The sequence below is a fragment of the Coffea arabica genome, chromosome 10e, assembly GCF_036785885.1.
Source record: "Coffea arabica cultivar ET-39 chromosome 10e, Coffea Arabica ET-39 HiFi, whole genome shotgun sequence".
NCBI lineage: Eukaryota > Viridiplantae > Streptophyta > Magnoliopsida > Gentianales > Rubiaceae > Coffea > Coffea arabica.
The window spans coordinates 36,586,637-36,608,577 of NC_092328.1; the positions used below are offsets into that span (position 1 = coordinate 36,586,637).

At 43.2% G+C, this 21,941-nt stretch overlaps 2 protein-coding genes and 2 long non-coding RNA genes across 4 annotated transcripts; all 4 read left to right on the top strand.

Annotated features, from left to right (window-relative positions):
- The first annotated feature begins 320 nt into the window (after positions 1–320).
- Positions 321–2,164, top strand: LOC140015210 (uncharacterized). Its single transcript, XM_072067123.1, has 4 exons — positions 321–1,218; positions 1,417–1,712; positions 1,821–1,928; positions 2,150–2,164. The coding sequence occupies exons 1-4, from the start codon at positions 321–323 to the stop codon at positions 2,162–2,164; spliced, it is 1,317 nt and encodes a 438-aa protein (XP_071923224.1).
- Positions 2,165–5,749: 3,585 nt separating this feature from the next.
- LOC140015473 (uncharacterized) lies at positions 5,750–6,947 on the top strand. The gene is made up of 2 exons (XR_011822102.1): positions 5,750–6,014; positions 6,717–6,947. It is a non-coding gene; the product is annotated as an uncharacterized lncRNA (long non-coding RNA).
- Positions 6,948–8,500: 1,553 nt separating this feature from the next.
- Positions 8,501–10,344, top strand: LOC140015211 (uncharacterized). Its single transcript, XM_072067124.1, has 4 exons — positions 8,501–9,398; positions 9,597–9,892; positions 10,001–10,108; positions 10,330–10,344. The coding sequence occupies exons 1-4, from the start codon at positions 8,501–8,503 to the stop codon at positions 10,342–10,344; spliced, it is 1,317 nt and encodes a 438-aa protein (XP_071923225.1).
- A 3,595-nt stretch (positions 10,345–13,939) lies between these two features.
- Positions 13,940–15,121, top strand: LOC140015533 (uncharacterized). Its single transcript, XR_011822181.1, has 2 exons — positions 13,940–14,188; positions 14,891–15,121. It is a non-coding gene; the product is annotated as an uncharacterized lncRNA (long non-coding RNA).
- Positions 15,122–21,941: the final 6,820 nt, after the last annotated feature.

A 21,941-nucleotide genomic window follows, 5' to 3' on the forward strand; every position in this document is an offset into this window, starting at 1 on the left:
AAGGCACTCGTAGTGGACGAGGCCGCGGGCGCGGGGTTAGGCAACCCACAACTGACGAGGGTACTAGGGATACCACGACTGAACCAAATCCTGAACCTAGGGTTGACCCTAATGCCCAAATAGCTGTTGCTATGCAGCAAATGACCGACTTGTTAGCCCACGTAGTGCAACAGCAGGGCCAACCTCCTATCCAGCAACCTGGGAACCCTGGCCATGTAGTAGAGAGTGAAGATCGGGCCCTAGAGAGATTTCAGAAGTTCTCTCCACCAAAATTTTTGGGCGGGCCAGATCCGGACGTGGCCGAAAAATGGTTAGAGAAAATGATAGATATTTTCGCCGCCCTACACTATTCAGAGGAGAGGCATGTTACTTTCGCTGTCTTCCAATTGGATGGGGCCGCGCGTTCTTGGTGGAACGTGATACGAATGAAGTGGGACCGGGAACAAACCCCAAGAACATGGGTAAACTTTGTGAGGGACTTCAATGCGAAATACTTTCCCCCTCTAGTCCAGGAAAAGAAGGAGGACGAGTTGATTAGACTCCGTCAGGGGACGCAATCGGTGGCTGAGTACGAGAGCCAGTTTACTCGTTTATCTAAGTTCGCCCCTGAACTCATTCTAACGGAGCAAAGGAGAGTTCGGCATTTTATTCAAGGGCTCAATGTGGAAATTCAAAAGGATCTGGCGGTAGCCCAGATCAATATCTTTAGTGACGCCGTGGAGAAAGCTTTGCGAGTTGAAAATGCCAGGCTTCAAGTAAGGAACTTTCAGGTGAAAAAACGGGGGTTCTCTGCGAGTAGTTCGACCCAAGGGGATAAAGGGACCCCTCCCAAGTTTGGAAGAGGAGCCGGGGGAGGAAGGCAACCGGGAATGACACGAGGGACTCCGCCGAGGGGTGGTCACAATGGACGGGGCCTGCAGAGAAGCGTCTCACAAGGAAGTTCGGCCTCAGTTGCACGTGGACCCTGTGGATTTTGTGGGAAACCAAACCACACTGAGGACAACTGTTGGAGGAAAGAAAGGAAATGCTTGCACTGCGGGAGTGCGGAGCATCAAATAGCTAACTGTCCGGTGTTACCTCGGGAGGCTAGAGTAACCACCCAGTCGTCGAAGGCTAACTCGGGACAGTCCAAGGTAGAAGGGACAAAGCCAAAGGTGCCAGCTCGGGTTTACTCCCTTGAGCAACAACAAGTCCCTGATTCCTCTGGGGTTGTAGAAGGTACGATCCCTGTTTTTCATTGTCTAGCTAGGATTTTGATCGACCCTGGTGCTACCCATTCCTTTGTTAACCCCAATTTTATGTGCGGCATTGATATAACCCCTGTTAGCTTGCCTTATGACTTAGAAGTTAGTACTCCTACGGGGGACCAACGTTTGATTACTGGTTTGATGTATACAAATTGTGAAATTTGGGTAGGAGAGAGGAAGCTTTTGGGGAATCTTATCAGTTTAGCTATTAAGGGGTACGACGTTATATTGGGTATGGACTGGCTAGCTAAGTACGATGCACAACTTGATTGTAAGAGAAAAATAGTGGAATTTCGTATACCGGGGGAGGCAACCGTAAGGCTCGATATAAGGGGGAGTTTAGCCTCATCTGCATTGATTTCGGGTATTCAGGCTAGGAAATTTCTGTATAAAGGGGCCCAAGGGTTCCTAGCTTTTCTTATAAACACTCCTACTGATAAGTTGAGGGTTGAAGATGTGCCTGTAGTAAGTGAGTATCCGGATGTGTTTCCTGATGAATTAGTAACTTTACCTCCGGAGAGAGAGATAGAGTTTAAGATTGACCTGTTACCGGGGACATCACCTATCTCTAAGACCCCCTACCGAATGGCACCTGCTGAGCTCAAGGAGTTGAAATTACAGTTGCAAGACCTGTTGGAGCGTGGGTTTATTCAGGAGAGTGGATCTCCGTGGGGGGCTCCGGTACTATTTGTTAAGAAGAAGGATGGAACTTTAAGATTGTGTATCGATTATCGGGGATTAAACAATATGACCATTAAGAACAAATACCCACTTCCCCATATCGATGAACTGTTTGACCAGTTGCAAGGCGCGGTGGTCTTTTCAAAGTTAGATCTCCGACAGGGTTACTATCAGTTGCTTATTAAGAAAGAAGATGTACTCAAGACTGCTTTCAATTCTAGATATGGGCATTTTGAGTTTGCAGTCATGCCCTTTGGGTTGACCAATGCCCCTGCCGCCTTTATGGATTTGATGCATCGGGTTTTCAAACCCTACCTGGACCGATTTGTTGTCGTGTTTATTGATGACATTTTGGTCTATTCTAAAACCCGTGAGGAACATGAGCAGCATTTGAAGTTAGTGTTACAAACTCTGAGAGATCATCGGCTATACGCCAAATTTAGTAAGTGTGAATTTTGGTTGGAGAAAATCTCTTTCTTGGGACATGTGATTTCAAAAGAAGGTATTACAGTGGATCCCGTGAAAGTAGAGGCAGTGGCTGAATGGAAGAGGCCAGAAAACCCCACTGAGATTCGCAGTTTCTTAGGGTTGGCTGGGTACTATAGACGCTTTATTAAAGACTTTTCCAAACTGGCCGGCCCTTTAACCGATCTAACGAAGAAAAATAGCCGTTTTGTGTGGGATACTAGGTGTGAAACCAGTTTTCAGGAGTTGAAACGAAGATTAACCGTGGCTCCTGTTTTGGCCTTGCCTAATGGGAAGGACAGTTTTACCGTTTATACCGATGCTTCGAGGGAAGGCTTGGGGTGCGTATTGATGCAGAACAAGAACGTGATTGCCTTTGCCTCTAGGAAACTAAAAACCCATGAACAAAACTACCCTACCCATGACTTGGAGTTAGCTGCTGTGGTCTTTGCTCTGAAAAAGTGGAGACACTATCTCTACGGGGTTACCTTTGAGGTTTATTCAGACCATAAGAGTCTTAAATACCTTTTCTCCCAAAAAGAGTTGAATATGAGGCAACGCCGGTGGATGGAACTCTTAGAAGATTATGACTGCACGATCAACTACCATCCCGGTAAGGCTAACGTAGTAGCGGACGCCTTAAGTCGGAAGGCTCAAGTAGCAGGGTTAATGGTCAAGGAGTGGGAAATGTTAGGAGCAGCTAGCGAGTGGAACCCTAGACTGGGAGGCAAACAAATAACTTTTGGGAATATTCGGGTGACATCTACTATTCTCGATCGAATTAAAGAAGCCCAAGAGAAGGATCCGATGGTACAAAAGTGGAAGGAAAATGTGGAAAAGGAAGCACTACCTGACTTCAATTTGGGTCCTGAGGGGATTTTAAGGTATAGGAACCGAGTAGTGGTAGCCAATGATGAAAACCTGAAAAGAGAAATTTTAGAGGAAGCCCATCGATCGAAATACACGATCCATCCTGGTAGTAATAAGATGTACCAAGACTTGCGACGGTTGTACTGGTGGGATAAGATGAAGAGGGAGATTGCTCAATATATCCAAACCTGTCTGATTTGCCAGCAAGTCAAGGCTGAACACCAAAAACCCTCTGGACTGTTACAACCTCTTGAGATACCCGAATGGAAGTGGGAAAATATCACGATGGACTTTGTTTCTGGACTGCCAAGAACTCAAAAAGGACATGATGCCGTTTGGGTGATCGTTGATCGGTTAACCAAATCGGCCCATTTCTTACCTGTGAATGTGAAGGATTCCATGGATAAGCTGGCTCGATTGTACCTGAATGAAATTGTGAGGTTGCATGGGGTTCCAGTGAGTATAGTTTCAGACCGAGATCCTCGTTTTGTATCGCGGTTTTGGCAAAAGTTTCAGGAGAACTTGGGGACCAAAATCAACCTTAGTACCACTTATCACCCCCAGACGGATGGACAGTCAGAGCGAACCATTCAAACCCTCGAGGATATGTTACGGACTTGTATTCTGGATTTTGGGGGTAATTGGGGTCAACATATGACTTTGGTAGAGTTTGCCTACAATAACAGTTTCCATTCGTCCATTCAAATGGCACCATATGAAGCTCTCTACGGACGGAAGTGTCGTTCGCCCATTTATTGGGATGAAGTAGGGGAAAAGAAAGCTCTAGATCCAACAACCATTCCTTGGATGGAGGAGGCACAAGAGAAGGTTAAATTGATCCGTCAAAGACTCCAAACAGCTCAAAGCCGACAAAAGAGCTACGCAGATAATCGAAGGAAAGATTTGGAGTTCGAAGTTGGAGACCGTGTTTTCCTTAAAATCACACCACTACGAAGCGTCACTGCGGGTAGAGGAAAGAAACTTCAACCACGATTCGTGGGGCCTTACAAAATTCTCCAACGAGTTGGGAAGGTAGCGTACCGACTCGAGTTGCCGCCAAGTTTATCTCGGATTCATGACGTCTTCCATGTTTCGATGCTGAAAAAATACTATCCTGATCCAACCCACGTTGTGCGACCAGAGGAGATTGAGTTAGATGAGGCACTTACTTACGAAGAGAGACCTGTACAAGTACTCGATCGAAGGATTAAGGAATTGAGGAATAAGCAAATTCCATTGGTAAAGGTTTTGTGGAGAAATCATGGAATAGAAGAGGCAACTTGGGAGTTGGAGGAAGAGATGCAAAAGAAATACCCTGAGCTATTTAGTAACCCAGGTGAGCAATTTCGAGGGCGAAATTCTTTAAGGGGGAGAGAGTGTGAGAACCCAGAAAAAAAAAAATTTTTTTTATTTTTTTATTTATTATTTTATTCCTGTGCACCCGTTTTCTTTTAATTTCTTTATTATATTACTTTTATCAACATTTTATCAGTAAATATAGTTCTTAAATCATTTTTCTAGTATAAGGTAGTTCGTGAGAATTTTGGAACGTCTTTTGGTCGCGGGACCCACTAGTGCATTAAGTGAGAGAAATTTGACCAATTAGGTTAAATTTTTGCGTAAAGAAATTTTGTTACTAGGTATTAGGAGATAATTGGAGGTTTTCTAGATGGATTAGCCATGAGGGACAAGAAGATAGCTCTAGCAAAAATAATGCGCCAAGTGTCAAATTGTTGTTGGACTAAACTTGCCTAACTTTGCCTAACTTTCTTTAACTTGAATAAAAGACCAAAAATTGACCAAATCATCTTCATTTCAGCCTTGTCTTGGCCGAACCTCTCTAGCAAGCAAAGGAAAAAATTCTTCAACCTTCCATCTTCTAATCTTGCTCAAATCTTGAAAACTAGCCGTTTGTTTCTTGAATTAGTCCATAAAAACATCTTGCTAAGGGTCTTTGAAGAACTTGGTGGTGTTGTTTTGGAAGAAAACCTCACAAGCTACAACCTTTCTTGAAGAACTAAGGTATCTTGCTTGGAACTCATCTTTTGTTATAAATTTTGGCCAATTGGTGCCTTATAGTAGCTATTTACGCGATTTTTCGGAAGATTTGGTGGATTGGAGTGAAGTTTCCTAATTTTCTGATTTTTCTGGATTTTTTTCTGGAATTTTCTGTTTTCCTATGATGGATATGATTGAGCTTGAATTGGTGGTTCTAAATGGTATTAAATAGTTCTCTTGTGCGTTAATTGTGGTTAATTGCGGAAAATTTCCGCTTGTGCGGAAAATTTCAGATTTAGGGTTTCAAATTGGGGGTTTTCTATTGTTGATTGTTGAACTTCTAATTGGCTATAATTGAAGGGTATTATGACCCTACTGATGCATATGGAATGGCTTATATATTGTTTGGGTGCTTGTGGTTGTGTTGGATGGCTTTTATTGGTTGTCTTGTAGGTTGGAAAAGCTGAAATCTTAGGGGAAATGCTGTCCAAGTGTCTAGGGTATTGGATTCTTATGTGTTGGGTTGAGATTTGATAGAAGTGAATAATCTTAGGGTTTATTTCTACTTTTAACCCTACATGTTATGTATTTTTCATTTCCAAGCTATATTTGGGTCTTGCCTTAATAGTTCCTAGAAAAAGGTATTCGACTTGTGTTTGCGTTTTCATTGTACTTTCTTGATTGTTATAGGGCGTGCCGGTGATCCGAGGCTCACGTCGGGCGAAAACTTGTGAAATTTCTTTGTTGAACTTGGTGAGTGTACTACTCACATGTTTGTTATTCCGTGGCTTTCTTGTACTTGAATTCTGTGGTTTGGACTAGTTGTGATGATTGTTTGAGCTAGGTGAGGCGAGGGTGTACTTTACCACTCTCGTACTCTCTAGCCTCCTTGACTGGTTATTATACTAAGCTTACTTGACTGTTTATGATATTACTTGAATATTATTGACTATACTGGATTTGGTATCGCTTGGATACCAACTTTACTGTTCACTCTGAGCTCTACCTCATTGGAAGTCAATGGACTCGAGCCAGTAAGGACTTGGTCGGGGACATTTGACAAGCCATGGGGACTGTATTTGGGAATCTTTGGGTATGAGACCCTTGATTCCGGTATACTCGAGTAATACCAATTCTGTACTGTTTGGTGTTCGGGCCCGGTAAGGGGAAAGTGAGGTGGATGGATAATTGGAGTAAAGAGGAGTCTACGGTCATGATTACCTGGTATACATTGACGGAGAGTCAATGAGATGAGATCAAGCATGGCAAAAGAGGAAAAGGGCTCTTGAGAGCCATCCGTATCCTTTTATTCCCTACACTTGGGTGTTGTTGATTTTACTTACTTGACGTGCGTATTTGGACTGAATATTCTTGTGTTTATGTGATCCTGGTATATTTTGGTGATGGTACCTCATTGGGCGAAAGCTCACTCCGTGAATTTTGTTTTCCTTACAGGGATTTACCTTTTGGACTTTTGAGTTTGAAGATGAGTTGAGTAGAGCTAGTTGAGAGATTTTGTATAGCTCCTCAATAGTTGGCAACTTGATTGTACTTGGATTTACATGTTTCCTTTTGGCTTGTAATCATACAAATGTGGTTGGTAACAGTGTGTGGGTATTCATGTTCCATGTATTCTACTTGGCTTGTATATATATTCCTTTCCGGGATTGTAAGCAGTTATTTGCATTTGATTGGGTGCTGGCTGATTGTGACGTGGCAGTCACTATTCACTTTACGTTTTAACTTTTGTTTTCCGTTTCTTGATTGATGGTTGGGTTAAGCGCGTTAGTAGTTTCCCGAACGACTTGAATTAATGTTTTACCGTTTTAGTAGTCCTGGCGAGAGCTGGGCAGGCAGTCCGCTAACCCCTTTGGTACGCCTTAGGGGAAGGTGGGGCTGTCACAGGTGGTATCAGAGCCTAGGTTAGAATTACCCTGGGCGAACCTAAAACCTGGTCCTTCGAACTTTTGGGATTGCTTTTAGACGCCATTAAGTGTGAATATATTGTCTAAGCTATAAACCTTTGTTATCTTTGTAGGTTATGGCTGGCACTAGTGGAGCGGGCGGAGACGAGCCACCTCAGAGGCGCCCACGGGTTATCGACTTCCAGGAGAGGCCAGGAGGTCCGATCCGGCTGTGGTATACCGCTAGCCGGACCCGCCGCTGTAGGCGTTGCCAGTTTTACTCTTACGCGGACCACGTGGTTGTGGCAGTGCTTGCTGAGCGACGGAGGCTTAGATGTGCCGCCGCCAGGGAGCGCACTGAGACCCTTAGACTTAGGGGCATCACGCGGATGCAGGCCGATAGGATTGGGGAGCTCCAGGGGGACGTGGCCATGGAGCAGGAGAGGACGAACGCTCTGAGAGAGCAGTTGCAGGTGGTTAACGACCGCCTCACTAGGGTAGTCCGGGAGGTGAGAGACCGGTCTGGCGCTATTATCGATGAGTGTGGGGCACTCATCCAGGGAGTGATTGGCGCTAATGCGCCAGGGGGAGTTCCAGGTGGCGGAGCTCCAGGTCAGGGAGGCGCCCCTAGCTCTAGCTCTGGGGGGGAGTCGGTTGGCTCCGTCGAGGACTAGATTAGGGTTTTGAGCCTTGTTTTGATCCCGTGTGAGGGATACCTAGGAAAAGCTTTTGGTTAGCTATTTTGTACCTTTTGTACCTTTTGGGGCCTAGGTTGTACAGTGTATGTTGACAGACCCTCTTTTGGCTTCACGGGAGTACTTTTGTATATATTTGCTTGACTGCTCATGTATGACTGTTTGTCACAGTTATGTGTTCTGTGTATAACTGTTCTATGTGTATACATATCTTACGTGTTGTTTATTTTTGGTTCTTCGATCATGCTTATGTGACTATATTTATATGCACTTTTAATATTATTTTGTACCTCGACTTTAGAGTGACATTAGAGTAATGGAAGGCACTCGTAGTGGACGAGGCCGCGGGCGCGGGGTTAGGCAACCCACAACTGACGAGGGTACTAGGGATACCACGACTGAACCAAATCCTGAACCTAGGGTTGACCCTAATGCCCAAATAGCTGCTGCTATGCAGCAAATGACCGACTTGTTAGCCCACGTAGTGCAACAGCAGGGCCAACCTCCTATCCAGCAACCTGGGAACCCTGGCCATGTAGTAGAGAGTGAAGATCGGGCCCTAGAGAGATTTCAGAAGTTCTCTCCACCAAAATTTTTGGGCGGGCCAGATCCGGACGTGGCCGAAAAATGGTTAGAGAAAATGATAGATATTTTCGCCGCCCTACACTATTCAGAGGAGAGGCAGGTTACTTTCGCTGTCTTCCAATTGGAAGGGGCCGCGCGTTCTTGGTGGAACGTGATACGAATGAAGTGGGACCGGGAACAAACCCCAAGAACATGGGTAAACTTTGTGAGGGACTTCAATGCGAAATACTTTCCCCCTCTAGTCCAGGAAAAGAAGGAGGACGAGTTCATTAGACTCCGTCAGGGGACGCAATCGGTGGCTGAGTACGAGAGCCAGTTTACTCGTTTATCTAAGTTCGCCCCTGAACTCATTCTAACGGAGCAAAGGAGAGTTCGGCGTTTTATTCAAGGGCTCAATGTGGAAATTCAAAAGGATCTGGCGGTAGCCCAGATCAATATCTTTAGTGACGCCGTGGAGAAAGCTTTGCGAGTTGAAAATGCCAGGCTTCAAGTAAGGAACTTTCAGGTGAAAAAACGGGGGTTCTCTGCGAGTAGTTCGACCCAAGGGGATAAAGGGACCCCTCCCAAGTTTGGAAGAGGAGCCGGGGGAGGAAGGCAACCGGGAATGACACGAGGGACTCCGCCGAGGGGTGGTCACAATGGACGGGGCCCGCAGAGAAGCGTCTCACAAGGAAGTTCGGCCTCAGTTGCACGTGGACCCTGTGGATTTTGTGGGAAACCAAACCACACTGAGGACAACTGTTGGAGGAAAGAAAGGAAATGCTTGCGCTGCGGGAGTGCGGAGCATCAAATAGCTAACTGTCCGGTGTTACCTCGGGAGGCTAGAGTAACCACCCAGTCGTCGAAGGCTAACTCGGGACAGTCCAAGGTAGAAGGGACAAAGCCAAAGGTGCCAGCTCGGGTTTACTCCCTTGAGCAACAACAAGTCCCTGATTCCTCTGGGGTTGTAGAAGGTACGATCCCTGTTTTTCATCGTCTAGCTAGGATTTTGATCGACCCTGGTGCTACCCATTCCTTTGTTAACCCCAATTTTATGTGCGGCATTGATATAACCCCTGTTAGCTTGCCTTATGACTTAGAAGTTAGTACTCCTACGGGGGACCAACGTTTGATTACTGGTTTGATGTATACAAATTGCGAAATTTGGGTAGGAGAGAGGAAGCTTTTGGGGAATCTTATCAGTTTAGCTATTAAGGGGTACGACGTTATATTGGGTATGGACTGGCTAGCTAAGTACGATGCACAACTTGATTGTAAGAGAAAAATAGTGGAATTTCGTATACCGGGGGAGGCAACCGTAAGGCTCGATATAAGGGGTAGTTTAGCCTCATCTGCATTGATTTCGGGTATTCAGGCTAGGAAATTTCTGTATAAAGGGGCCCAAGGGTTCCTAGCTTTTCTTATAAACACTCCTACTGATAAGTTGAGGGTTGAAGATGTGCCTGTAGTAAGTGAGTATCCGGATGTGTTTCCTGATGAATTAGTAACTTTACCTCCGGAGAGAGAGATAGAGTTTAAGATTGACCTGTTACCGGGGACATCACCTATCTCTAAGACCCCCTACCGAATGGCACCTGCTGAGCTCAAGGAGTTGAAATTACAGTTGCAAGACCTGTTGGAGCGTGGGTTTATTCAGGAGAGTGGATCTCCGTGGGGGGCTCCGGTACTATTTGTTAAGAAGAAGGATGGAACTTTAAGATTGTGTATCGATTATCGGGGATTAAACAATATGACCATTAAGAACAAATACCCACTTCCCCATATCGATGAACTGTTTGACCAGTTGCAAGGCGCGGTGGTCTTTTCAAAGTTAGATCTCCGACAGGGTTACTATCAGTTGCTTATTAAGAAAGAAGATGTACTCAAGACTGCTTTCAATTCTAGATATGGGCATTTTGAGTTTGCAGTCATGCCCTTTGGGTTGACCAATGCCCCTGCCGCCTTTATGGATTTGATGCATCGGGTTTTCAAACCCTACCTGGACCGATTTGTTGTCGTGTTTATTGATGACATTTTGGTCTATTCTAAAACCCGTGAGGAACATGAGCAGCATTTGAAGTTAGTGTTACAAACTCTGAGAGATCATCGGCTATACGCCAAATTTAGTAAGTGTGAATTTTGGTTGGAGAAAATCTCTTTCTTGGGACATGTGATTTCAAAAGAAGGTATTACAGTGGATCCCGTGAAAGTAGAGGCAGTGGCTGAATGGAAGAGGCCAGAAAACCCCACTGAGATTCGCAGTTTCTTAGGGTTGGCTGGGTACTATAGACGCTTTATTAAAGACTTTTCCAAACTGGCCGGCCCTTTAACCGATCTAACGAAGAAAAATAGCCGTTTTGTGTGGGATACTAGGTGTGAAACCAGTTTTCAGGAGTTGAAACGAAGATTAACCGTGGCTCCTGTTTTGGCCTTGCCTAATGGGAAGGACAGTTTTACCGTTTATACCGATGCTTCGAGGGAAGGCTTGGGGTGCGTATTGATGCAGAACAAGAACGTGATTGCCTTTGCCTCTAGGAAACTAAAAACCCATGAACAAAACTACCCTACCCATGACTTGGAGTTAGCTGCTGTGGTCTTTGCTCTGAAAAAGTGGAGACACTATCTCTACGGGGTTACCTTTGAGGTTTATTCAGACCATAAGAGTCTTAAATACCTTTTCTCCCAAAAAGAGTTGAATATGAGGCAACGCCGGTGGATGGAACTCTTAGAAGATTATGACTGCACGATCAACTACCATCCCGGTAAGGCTAACGTAGTAGCGGACGCCTTAAGTCGGAAGGCTCAAGTAGCAGGGTTAATGGTCAAGGAGTGGGAAATGTTAGGAGCAGCTAGCGAGTGGAACCCTAGACTGGGAGGCAAACAAATAACTTTTGGGAATATTCGGGTGACATCTACTATTCTCGATCGAATTAAAGAAGCCCAAGAGAAGGATCCGATGGTACAAAAGTGGAAGGAAAATGTGGAAAAGGAAGCACTACCTGACTTCAATTTGGGTCCTGAGGGGATTTTAAGGTATAGGAACCGAGTAGTGGTAGCCAATGATGAAAACCTGAAAAGAGAAATTTTAGAGGAAGCCCATCGATCGAAATACACGATCCATCCTGGTAGTAATAAGATGTACCAAGACTTGCGACGGTTGTACTGGTGGGATAAGATGAAGAGGGAGATTGCTCAATATATCCAAACCTGTCTGATTTGCCAGCAAGTCAAGGCTGAACACCAAAAACCCTCTGGACTGTTACAACCTCTTGAGATACCCGAATGGAAGTGGGAAAATATCACGATGGACTTTGTTTCTGGACTGCCAAGAACTCAAAAAGGACATGATGCCGTTTGGGTGATCGTTGATCGGTTAACCAAATCGGCCCATTTCTTACCTGTGAATGTGAAGGATTCCATGGATAAGCTGGCTCGATTGTACCTGAATGAAATTGTGAGGTTGCATGGGGTTCCAGTGAGTATAGTTTCAGACCGAGATCCTCGTTTTGTATCGCGGTTTTGGCAAAAGTTTCAGGAGAACTTGGGGACCAAAATCAACCTTAGTACCACTTATCACCCCCAGACGGATGGACAGTCAGAGCGAACCATTCAAACCCTCGAGGATATGTTACGGACTTGTATTCTGGATTTTGGGGGTAATTGGGGTCAACATATGACTTTGGTAGAGTTTGCCTACAATAACAGTTTCCATTCGTCCATTCAAATGGCACCATATGAAGCTCTCTACGGACGGAAGTGTCGTTCGCCCATTTATTGGGATGAAGTAGGGGAAAAGAAAGCTCTAGATCCAACAACCATTCCTTGGATGGAGGAGGCACAAGAGAAGGTTAAATTGATCCGTCAAAGACTCCAAACAGCTCAAAGCCGACAAAAGAGCTACGCAGATAATCGAAGGAAAGATTTGGAGTTCGAAGTTGGAGACCGTGTTTTCCTTAAAATTACACCACTACGAAGCGTCACTGCGGGTAGAGGAAAGAAACTTCAACCACGATTCGTGGGGCCTTACAAAATTCTCCAACGAGTTGGGAAGGTAGCGTACCGACTCGAGTTGCCGCCAAGTTTATCTCGGATTCATGACGTCTTCCATGTTTCGATGCTGAAAAAATACTATCCTGATCCAACCCACGTTGTGCGACCAGAGGAGATTGAGTTAGATGAGGCACTTACTTACGAAGAGAGACCTGTACAAGTACTCGATCGAAGGATTAAGGAATTGAGGAATAAGCAAATTCCATTGGTAAAGGTTTTGTGGAGAAATCATGGAATAGAAGAGGCAACTTGGGAGTTGGAGGAAGAGATGCAAAAGAAATACCCTGAGCTATTTAGTAACCCAGGTGAGCAATTTCGAGGGCGAAATTCTTTAAGGGGGAGAGAGTGTGAGAACCCAGAAAAAAAAAATTTTTTTTTTTATTTATTATTTTATTCCTGTGCACCCGTTTTCTTTTAATTTCTTTATTATATTACTTTTATCAACATTTTATCAGTAAATATAGTTCTTAAATCATTTTTCTAGTATAAGGTAGTTCGTGAGAATTTTGGAACGTCTTTTGGTCGCGGGACCCACTAGTGCATTAAGTGAGAGAAATTTGACCAATTAGGTTAAATTTTTGCGTAAAGAAATTTTGTTACTAGGTATTAGGAGATAATTGGAGGTTTTCTAGATGGATTAGCCATGAGGGACAAGAAGATAGCTCTAGCAAAAATAATGCGCCAAGTGTCAAATTGTTGTTGGACTAAACTTGCCTAACTTTGCCTAACTTTCTTTAACTTGAATAAAAGACCAAAAATTGACCAAATCATCTTCATTTCAGCCTTGTCTTGGCCGAACCTCTCTAGCAAGCAAAGGAAAAAATTCTTCAACCTTCCATCTTCTAATCTTGCTCAAATCTTGAAAACTAGCCGTTTGTTTCTTGAATTAGTCCATAAAAACATCTTGCTAAGGGTCTTTGAAGAACTTGGTGGTGTTGTTTTGGAAGAAAACCTCACAAGCTACAACCTTTCTTGAAGAACTAAGGTATCTTGCTTGGAACTCATCTTTTGTTATAAATTTTGGCCAATTGGTGCCTTATAGTAGCTATTTACGCGATTTTTCGGAAGATTTGGTGGATTGGAGTGAAGTTTCCTAATTTTCTGATTTTTCTGGATTTTTTTCTGGAATTTTCTGTTTTCCTATGATGGATATGATTGAGCTTGAATTGGTGGTTCTAAATGGTATTAAATAGTTCTCTTGTGCGTTAATTGTGGTTAATTGCGGAAAATTTCCGCTTGTGCGGAAAATTTCAGATTTAGGGTTTCAAATTGGGGGTTTTCTATTGTTGATTGTTGAACTTCTAATTGGCTATAATTGAAGGGTATTATGACCCTACTGACGCATATGGAATGGCTTATATATTGTTTGGGTGCTTGTGGTTGTGTTGGATGGCTTTTATTGGTTGTCTTGTAGGTTGGAAAAGCTGAAATCTTAGGGGAAATGCTGTCCAAGTGTTTAGGGTATTGGATTCTTATGTGTTGGGTTGAGATTTGATAGAAGTGAATAATCTTAGGGTTTATTTCTACTTTTAACCCTACATGTTATGTATTTTTCATTTCCAAGCTATATTTGGGTCTTGCCTTAATAGTTCCTAGAAAAAGGTATTCGACTTGTGTTTGCGTTTTCATTGTACTTTCTTGATTGTTATAGGGCGTGCCGGTGATCCGAGGCTCACGTCGGGCGAAAACTTGTGAAATTTCTTTGTTGAACTTGGTGAGTGTACTACTCACATGTTTGTTATTTCGTGGCTTTCTTGTACTTGAATTCTGTGGTTTGGACTAGTTGTGATGATTGTTTGAGCTAGGTGAGGCGAGGGTGTACTTTACCACTCTCGTACTCTCTAGCCTCCTTGACTGGTTATTATACTAAGCTTACTTGACTGTTTATGATATTACTTGAATATTATTGACTATACTGGATTTGGTATCGCTTGGATACCAACTTTACTGTTCACTCTGAGCTCTACCTCATTGGAAGTCAATGGACTCGAGCCAGTAAGGACTTGGTCGGGGACATTTGACAAGCCATGGGGACTGTATTTGGGAATCTTTGGGTATGAGACCCTTGATTCCGGTATACTCGAGTAATACCAATTCTGTACTGTTTGGTGTTCGGGCCCGGTAAGGGGAAAGTGAGGTGGATGGATAATTGGAGTAAAGAGGAGTCTACGGTCATGATTACCTGGTATACATTGACGGAGAGTCAATGAGATGAGATCAAGCATGGCAAAAGAGGAAAAGGGCTCTTGAGAGCCATCCGTATCCTTTTATTCCCTACACTTGGGTGTTGTTGATTTTACTTACTTGACGTGCGTATTTGGACTGAATATTCTTGTGTTTATGTGATCCTGGTATATTTTGGTGATGGTACCTCATTGGGTGAAAGCTCACTCCGTGAATTTTGTTTTCCTTACAGGGATTTACCTTTTGGACTTTTGAGTTTGAAGATGAGTTGAGTAGAGCTAGTTGAGAGATTTTGTATAGCTCCTCAATAGTTGGCAACTTGATTGTACTTGGATTTACATGTTTCCTTTTGGCTTGTAATCATACAAATGTGGTTGGTAACAGTGTGTGGGTATTCATGTTCCATGTATTCTACTTGGCTTGTATATATATTCCTTTCCGGGATTGTAAGCAGTTATTTGCATTTGATTGGGTGCTGGCTGATTGTGACGTGGCAGTCACTATTCACTTTACGTTTTAACTTTTGTTTTCCGTTTCTTGATTGATGGTTGGGTTAAGCGCGTTAGTAGTTTCCCGAACGACTTGAATTAATGTTTTACCGTTTTAGTAGTCCTGGCGAGAGGTGGGCAGGCAGTCCGCTAACCCCTTTGGTACGCCTTAGGGGAAGGTGGGGCTGTCACAGGTGGTATCAGAGCCTAGGTTAGAATTACCCTGGGCGAACCTAAAACCTGGTCCTTCCAACTTTTGGGATTGCTTTTAGACGCCATTAAGTGTGAATATATTGTCTAAGCTATAAACCTTTGTTATCTTTGTAGGTTATGGCTGGCACTAGTGGAGCGGGCGGAGACGAGCCACCTCAGAGGCGCCCACGGGTTATCGACTTCCAGGAGAGGCCAGGAGGTCCGATCCGGCTGTGGTATACCGCTAGCCGGACCCGCCGCTGTAGGCGTTGCCAGTTTTACTCTTACGCGGACCACGTGGTTGTGGCAGTGCTTGCTGAGCGACGGAGGCTTAGATGTGCCGCCGCCAGGGAGCGCACTGAGACCCTTAGACTTAGGGGCATCACGCGGATGCAGGCCGATAGGATTGGGGAGCTCCAGGGGAACGTGGCCATGGAGCAGGAGAGGACGAACGCTCTGAGAGAGCAGTTGCAGGTGGTTAACGACCGCCTCACTAGGGTAGTCCGGGAGGTGAGAGACCGGTCTGGCGCTATTATCGATGAGTGTGGGGCACTCATCCAGGGAGTGATTGGCGCTAATGCGCCAGGGGGAGTTCCAGGTGGCGGAGCTCCAGGTCAGGGAGGCGCCCCTAGCTCTAGCTCTGGGGGGGAGTCGGTTGGCTCCGTCGAGGACTAGATTAGGGTTTTGAGCCTTGTTTTGATCCCGTGTGAGGGATACCTAGGAAAAGCTTTTGGTTAGCTATTTTGTACCTTTTGTACCTTTTGGGGCCTAGGTTGTACAGTGTATGTTGACAGACCCTCTTTTGGCTTCACGGGAGTACTTTTGTATATATTTGCTTGACTGCTCATGTATGACTGTTTGTCACAGTTATGTGTTCTGTGTATAACTGTTCTATGTGTATACATATCTTACGTGTTGTTTATTTTTGGTTCTTCGATCATGCTTATGTGACTATATTTATATGCACTTTTAATATTATTTTGTACCTCGACTTTAGAGTGACATTAGAGTAATGGAAGGCACTCGTAGTGGACAAGGCCGCGGGCGCGGGGTTAGGCAACCCACAACTGACGAGGGTACTAGGGATACCACGACTGAACCAAATCCTGAACCTAGGGTTGACCCTAATGCCCAAATAGCTGCTGCTATGCAGCAAATGACCGACTTGTTAGCCCACGTAGTGCAACAGCAGGGCCAACCTCCTATCCAGCAACCTGGGAACCCTGGCCATGTAGTAGAGAGTGAAGATCGGGCCCTAGAGAGATTTCAGAAGTTCTCTCCACCAAAATTTTTGGGCGGGCCAGATCCGGACGTGGCCGAAAAATGGTTAGAGAAAATGATAGATATTTTCGCCGCCCTACACTATTCAGAGGAGAGGCAGGTTACTTTCGCTGTCTTCCAATTGGAAGGGGCCGCGCGTTCTTGGTGGAACGTGATACGAATGAAGTGGGACCGGGAACAAACCCCAAGAACATGGGTAAACTTTGTGAGGGACTTCAATGCGAAATACTTTCCCCCTCTAGTCCAGGAAAAGAAGGAGGACGAGTTCATTAGACTCCGTCAGGGGACGCAATCGGCGGCTGAGTACGAGAGCCAGTTTACTCGTTTATCTAAGTTCGCCCCTGAACTCATTCTAACGGAGCAAAGGAGAGTTCGGCGTTTTATTCAAGGGCTCAATGTGGAAATTCAAAAGGATCTGGCGGTAGCCCAGATCAATATCTTTAGTGACGCCGTGGAGAAAGCTTTGCGAGTTGAAAATGCCAGGCTTCAAGTAAGGAACTTTCAGGTGAAAAAATGGGGGTTCTCTGCGAGTAGTTCGACCCAAGGGGATAAAGGGACCCCTCCCAAGTTTGGAAGAGGAGCCGGGGGAGGAAGGCAACCGGGAATGACACGAGGGACTCCGCCGAGGGGTGGTCACAATGGACGGGGCCTGCAGAGAAGCGTCTCACAAGGAAGTTCGGCCTCAGTTGCACGTGGACCCTGTGGATTTTGTGGGAAACCAAACCACACTGAGGACAACTGTTGGAGGAAAGAAAGGAAATGCTTGCGCTGCGGGAGTGCGGAGCATCAAATAGCTAACTGTCCGGTGTTACCTCGGGAGGCTAGAGTAACCACCCAGTCGTCGAAGGCTAACTCGGGACAGTCCAAGGTAGAAGGGACAAAGCCAAAGGTGCCAGCTCGGGTTTACTCCCTTGAGCAACAACAAGTCCCTGATTCCTCTGGGGTTGTAGAAGGTATGATCCCTGTTTTTCATCGTCTAGCTAGGATTTTGATCGACCCTGGTGCTACCCATTCCTTTGTTAACCCCAATTTTATGTGCGGCATTGATATAACCCCTGTTAGCTTGCCTTATGACTTAGAAGTTAGTACTCCTACGGGGGACCAACGTTTGATTACTGGTTTGATGTATACAAATTGTGAAATTTGGGTAGGAGAGAGGAAGCTTTTGGGGAATCTTATCAGTTTAGCTATTAAGGGGTACGACGTTATATTGGGTATGGACTGGCTAGCTAAGTACGATGCACAACTTGATTGTAAGAGAAAAATAGTGGAATTTCGTATACCGGGGGAGGCAACCGTAAGGCTCGATATAAGGGGTAGTTTAGCCTCATCTGCATTGAGAGAATCTCTTTGTTTGCTGTCGGACGCACAAAGAGCTTGCACCGGACGTCCGATAGAATGGAAAAAAATTTCTCAAACTCACTGCCTGCTGTCGGATGCAAAAAATAGGAGTACCAGACGTCCGACACTCCCAACGACTAGTTGACTGTTCAACTATTTTCTATCTGTTGGAAGCATTAATGAAGCACTTTCTTGGTCTCCTGTAATTAGAACATGGTCAGATATTTCAAACAACTTTTGCACACTGAAGATACAAAAGATCTAGAGTGATTTTAGTGAGAAAATACTCTTCAAGGAAGATTTGTAGTCTTAGTGGTGTGAGGTTCATTGTAAGCTTTTCATTTGTGAGTGAATACTTCATGAGTGTAGCTCTGTGAGGGTTGTCTTGAGGGTTAGTAAAACCTCCTAGCTTGACCGAGTGGAGTTCGGGGCAAGGAGGAGGTGAACCTTCCTTTGTACACAAGAGTCATTGTAATTCATCAACTTGAAGAAGCTTGTTTGAATTAATCTACAAGCTCAAGAGGAGTTGGGTAATTAATTGGTTTGCAATTCTTTTCTTTTTATTTACTAATTGTTACGTTTGTGATCTTTACATTGTTTATCTCTTCTACTTGGTTGTCTTAGATCCTTTCAATTGGTATCAGAGCTTGGTCTCCTTGAGATTAAGCTCAATCGGCTTAAGAGTAAATATGACAACCAATAATGCCATGTTTTTGAAGGACATTCTGTCATTAGATCACCTATGTTTAATGGGTCAAATTATGTGAGTTGGAAAGAAAAAATGATTATTTTTTTGCAATCTATTGATATTGAATTGTGGTTTATTATTAGTGAAGGTCCATATGATGCCTCTCTTATAGATGAAAATACTCATAGATCTAGACCAAAAATAAGAGGTTAACTGACTGCTATAGATAGAGCTCATCTCACCTTAAATGCAAAACCATGAATGTGTCATATTGTGCTTTAGACTCAAATGAATCTATTAGAGTCAATGGTTGTAAGTCCGCTAAAGAAATTTGGGACAAACTTAGAGAAATCCATGAAGGAAGTGAGATTGTGAGAGAACAAAATAAGTCTATTCTGGTTACCAAGTATGAATCGTTCAAGATGGAACCTCATGAAAATATTGATAAGATATATTGTAGATTCAATGACCTTATTAAGGATTTAGAAGTACTGGAAAAGGAATACTCTCCAGGCGAGAAAAACAGAAAATTTTTGAATGCTTTATCAAAGGATTGGGAGAGTAAAGTGACTGCCACCGAAGAAGTTAGAGATCTAATTTCCTTACCTATTGAATCTCTTATTAATTCTCTAACCACTTATGAGCTGAAACTTGAGTCCAAAATGCAAGAGGAAGAGGATGCGAAAGTAAGAAGGAGCATTGCTCTAAAAGCATCTCAAGACGAAGATGATTCTGCCTCCCTAGATGAAGAAGATGCGGAAGCTGATGATAGTGATTTAGCTCTAATCACAAATAGTTTCAAGAGAATTCTCAACAAACGAAGGTTCAGAAAAGGAGGAAACAGTAACTCATTCCCAAATCAGTTCGGTAATACAAGAAACAAAGGGAAGCAAGAGTTCAACAAAAAGCAAACTGATAAATGCTTCGAGTGCGGCCAACCTGGACACTACATGTGTGAGTGTCCAATGAAGAAGAGAAAAGGTGCAAGAAAACCAAGATTCAACAACTTCCAGTTCACATGGAATGAATGCAATTCCGAAGGTGAAATTGAAGAGGAAGAAGAATCTGTTCAATTGGCTTTCATGGCCATTGGAGAAGATGAGGTAACATCTTCTAACTCTCAATTTGATAGTGATGATGAAACTGATGATGATCTTGAATCTTTCATTATAAAATTACATGATAGTTTGAAAGAATCTTATACTAGAAACAAGGAATTAAAATATAAAGTTGGCTTTCTTCTTCAGGACAATGCACGTCTTTTTCAACAAAACAAAAAACTGAAAACTGAAAGTGATTTCTTAAAAAAGAGTGAGACTGCTTTACACTTTGAGCTTGATAGAAAAACAAAGCTTTGTGAATTGTTCAAAAAAGAACAAGGTAATTTGAAAAGAAGAATGGATGGTCTAAATGAGTTGTTTAAACACAAGAAACAAGTCTGTTTTCAAAAGAATATGTTGAATTCTAACTCCAACGAATTTGCTATTTATAAAAGAAGACAAGTAAGATTCATTAAATTTGTTCATGTAAATAACTCTTTGGTTATGTGTAATTTTTGCTGTCAAAAAGGTCAAATGAAAAGTGATTGTTGTGTGAGAAAAAACATGAGTAGATGCATGAAATGCATGTGGATAGTTAGACATGATAACTCTAACAGGTAGGAGATATTGATAAGATTGATGAGATTCTTGTTCATAATGTTTCTTTTGTAATTCTCTTTTGGTATTTCTGATGGTTTGAACTGAGTTTTTCTCGATATTTTTTACTGAATTTGTATGATGTCAAAAGGGGAGAGAAAAGAACTATTCTGATCTAATGATGATTTATTTTGTTAAACTCTCTGTGATATGTTGGTATGTTGGTGATTGCTGAATTCTGGTATCATTTCTCTGTTTTTGTTTTGAATATTGGATTCCCTGTTATAGTTGTTGGATTACGGTATGTGATTTTTTACTCTCATCTTATGATGACAAAAAGGAGGAGAAATGGATGCTATATGTGAGGGAGAGTTATTCTGAGATTATGAATTTGGCTTTTAATAGTTTTGGATGCGATGTTTGAGGGGACGCTTATACTTATTTTTGTTTCTTTCCATCCACTGTTTTGTCATCATCAAAAAGGGGGAGAATGTTGATATTGATCCCTATCTTTTGATGTTTACAAAACAAATGGATGATACTAATATCTCTTCAAGATATACATTCAGTTATGAAGTTATTTGATTTCATGAACAAGTGCAATTGGAAGAAGACAATGGTTGCTAATAGCTGTCGGACGCACAAAAGGACCATATCGGACGGTCGACAACCATTGAGTAACTTCGTACGCATGAAGAACTCACACTCGGACGTCCGAAAATAATAAGCCAAGTTTTCTATGATCACTGACCTCGATCGGACGCTGAATATGTCTCCATCGGACGTCCGATAGAAACAAGATGATTTCTCAAATCTCTTTGTTTGCTGTCGGACGCACAAAGAGCTTGCACCGGACGTCCGATAGAATGGAAAAAAATTTCTCAAACTCACTGCCTGCTGTCGGATGCAAAAAACAGGAGTACCAGACGTCCGACACTCCCAACGACTAGTTGACTGTTCAACTACTTTCTATCCGTTGGAAGAATTAATGAAGCACTTTCTTGGTCTCCTGTAATTAGAACATGGTCAGATATTTCAAACAACTTTTGCACACTGAAGATACAAAAGATCTAGAGTGATTTTAGTGAGAAAATACTCTTCAAGGAAGATTTGTAGTCTTAGTGGTGTGAGGTTCATTGTAAGCTTTTCATTTGTGAGTGAATACTTCATGAGTGTAGCTCTGTGAGGGTTGTCTTGAAGGTTAGTAAAACCTCCTAACTTGACCGAGTGGAGTTCGGGACAAGGAGGAGGTGAACCTTCCTTTGTACACAAGAGTCATTGTAATTCATCAACTTGAAGAAGCTTGTTTGAATTAATCTACAAGCTCAAGAGGAGTTGGGTAATTAATTGGTTTGCAATTCTTTTCTTTTTATTTACTTATTGTTACGTTTGTGATCTTTACATTGTTTATCTCTTCTACTTGGTTGTCTTAGATCCTTTCAATTGGTATCAGAGCTTGGTCTCCTTGAGATTAAGCTCAATCGGCTTAAGAGTAAATATGACAACCAATAATGCCATGTTTTTGAAGGACATTCTGTCATTAGACCACCTATGTTTAATGGGTCAAATTATGTGAGTTGGAAAGAAAAAATGATTATTTTTTTGCAATCTATTGATATTGAATTGTGGTTTATTATTAGTGAAGGTCCATATGAT

Coding starts and splice junctions, on each gene's coding strand:
- LOC140015210 (XM_072067123.1), top strand. CDS start 321: ATGATAGATATTTTCGCCGCCCTACACTATTCAGAGGAGAGGCATGTT. Junction 1,219..1,416: donor TTCCTCTGGGGTTGTAGAAG/GTACGATCCCTG, acceptor AAATTTGGGTAG/GAGAGAGGAAGCTTTTGGGG. Junction 1,713..1,820: donor GGGTTGAAGATGTGCCTGTA/GTAAGTGAGTAT, acceptor CCTATCTCTAAG/ACCCCCTACCGAATGGCACC.
- LOC140015211 (XM_072067124.1), top strand. CDS start 8,501: ATGATAGATATTTTCGCCGCCCTACACTATTCAGAGGAGAGGCAGGTT. Junction 9,399..9,596: donor TTCCTCTGGGGTTGTAGAAG/GTACGATCCCTG, acceptor AAATTTGGGTAG/GAGAGAGGAAGCTTTTGGGG. Junction 9,893..10,000: donor GGGTTGAAGATGTGCCTGTA/GTAAGTGAGTAT, acceptor CCTATCTCTAAG/ACCCCCTACCGAATGGCACC.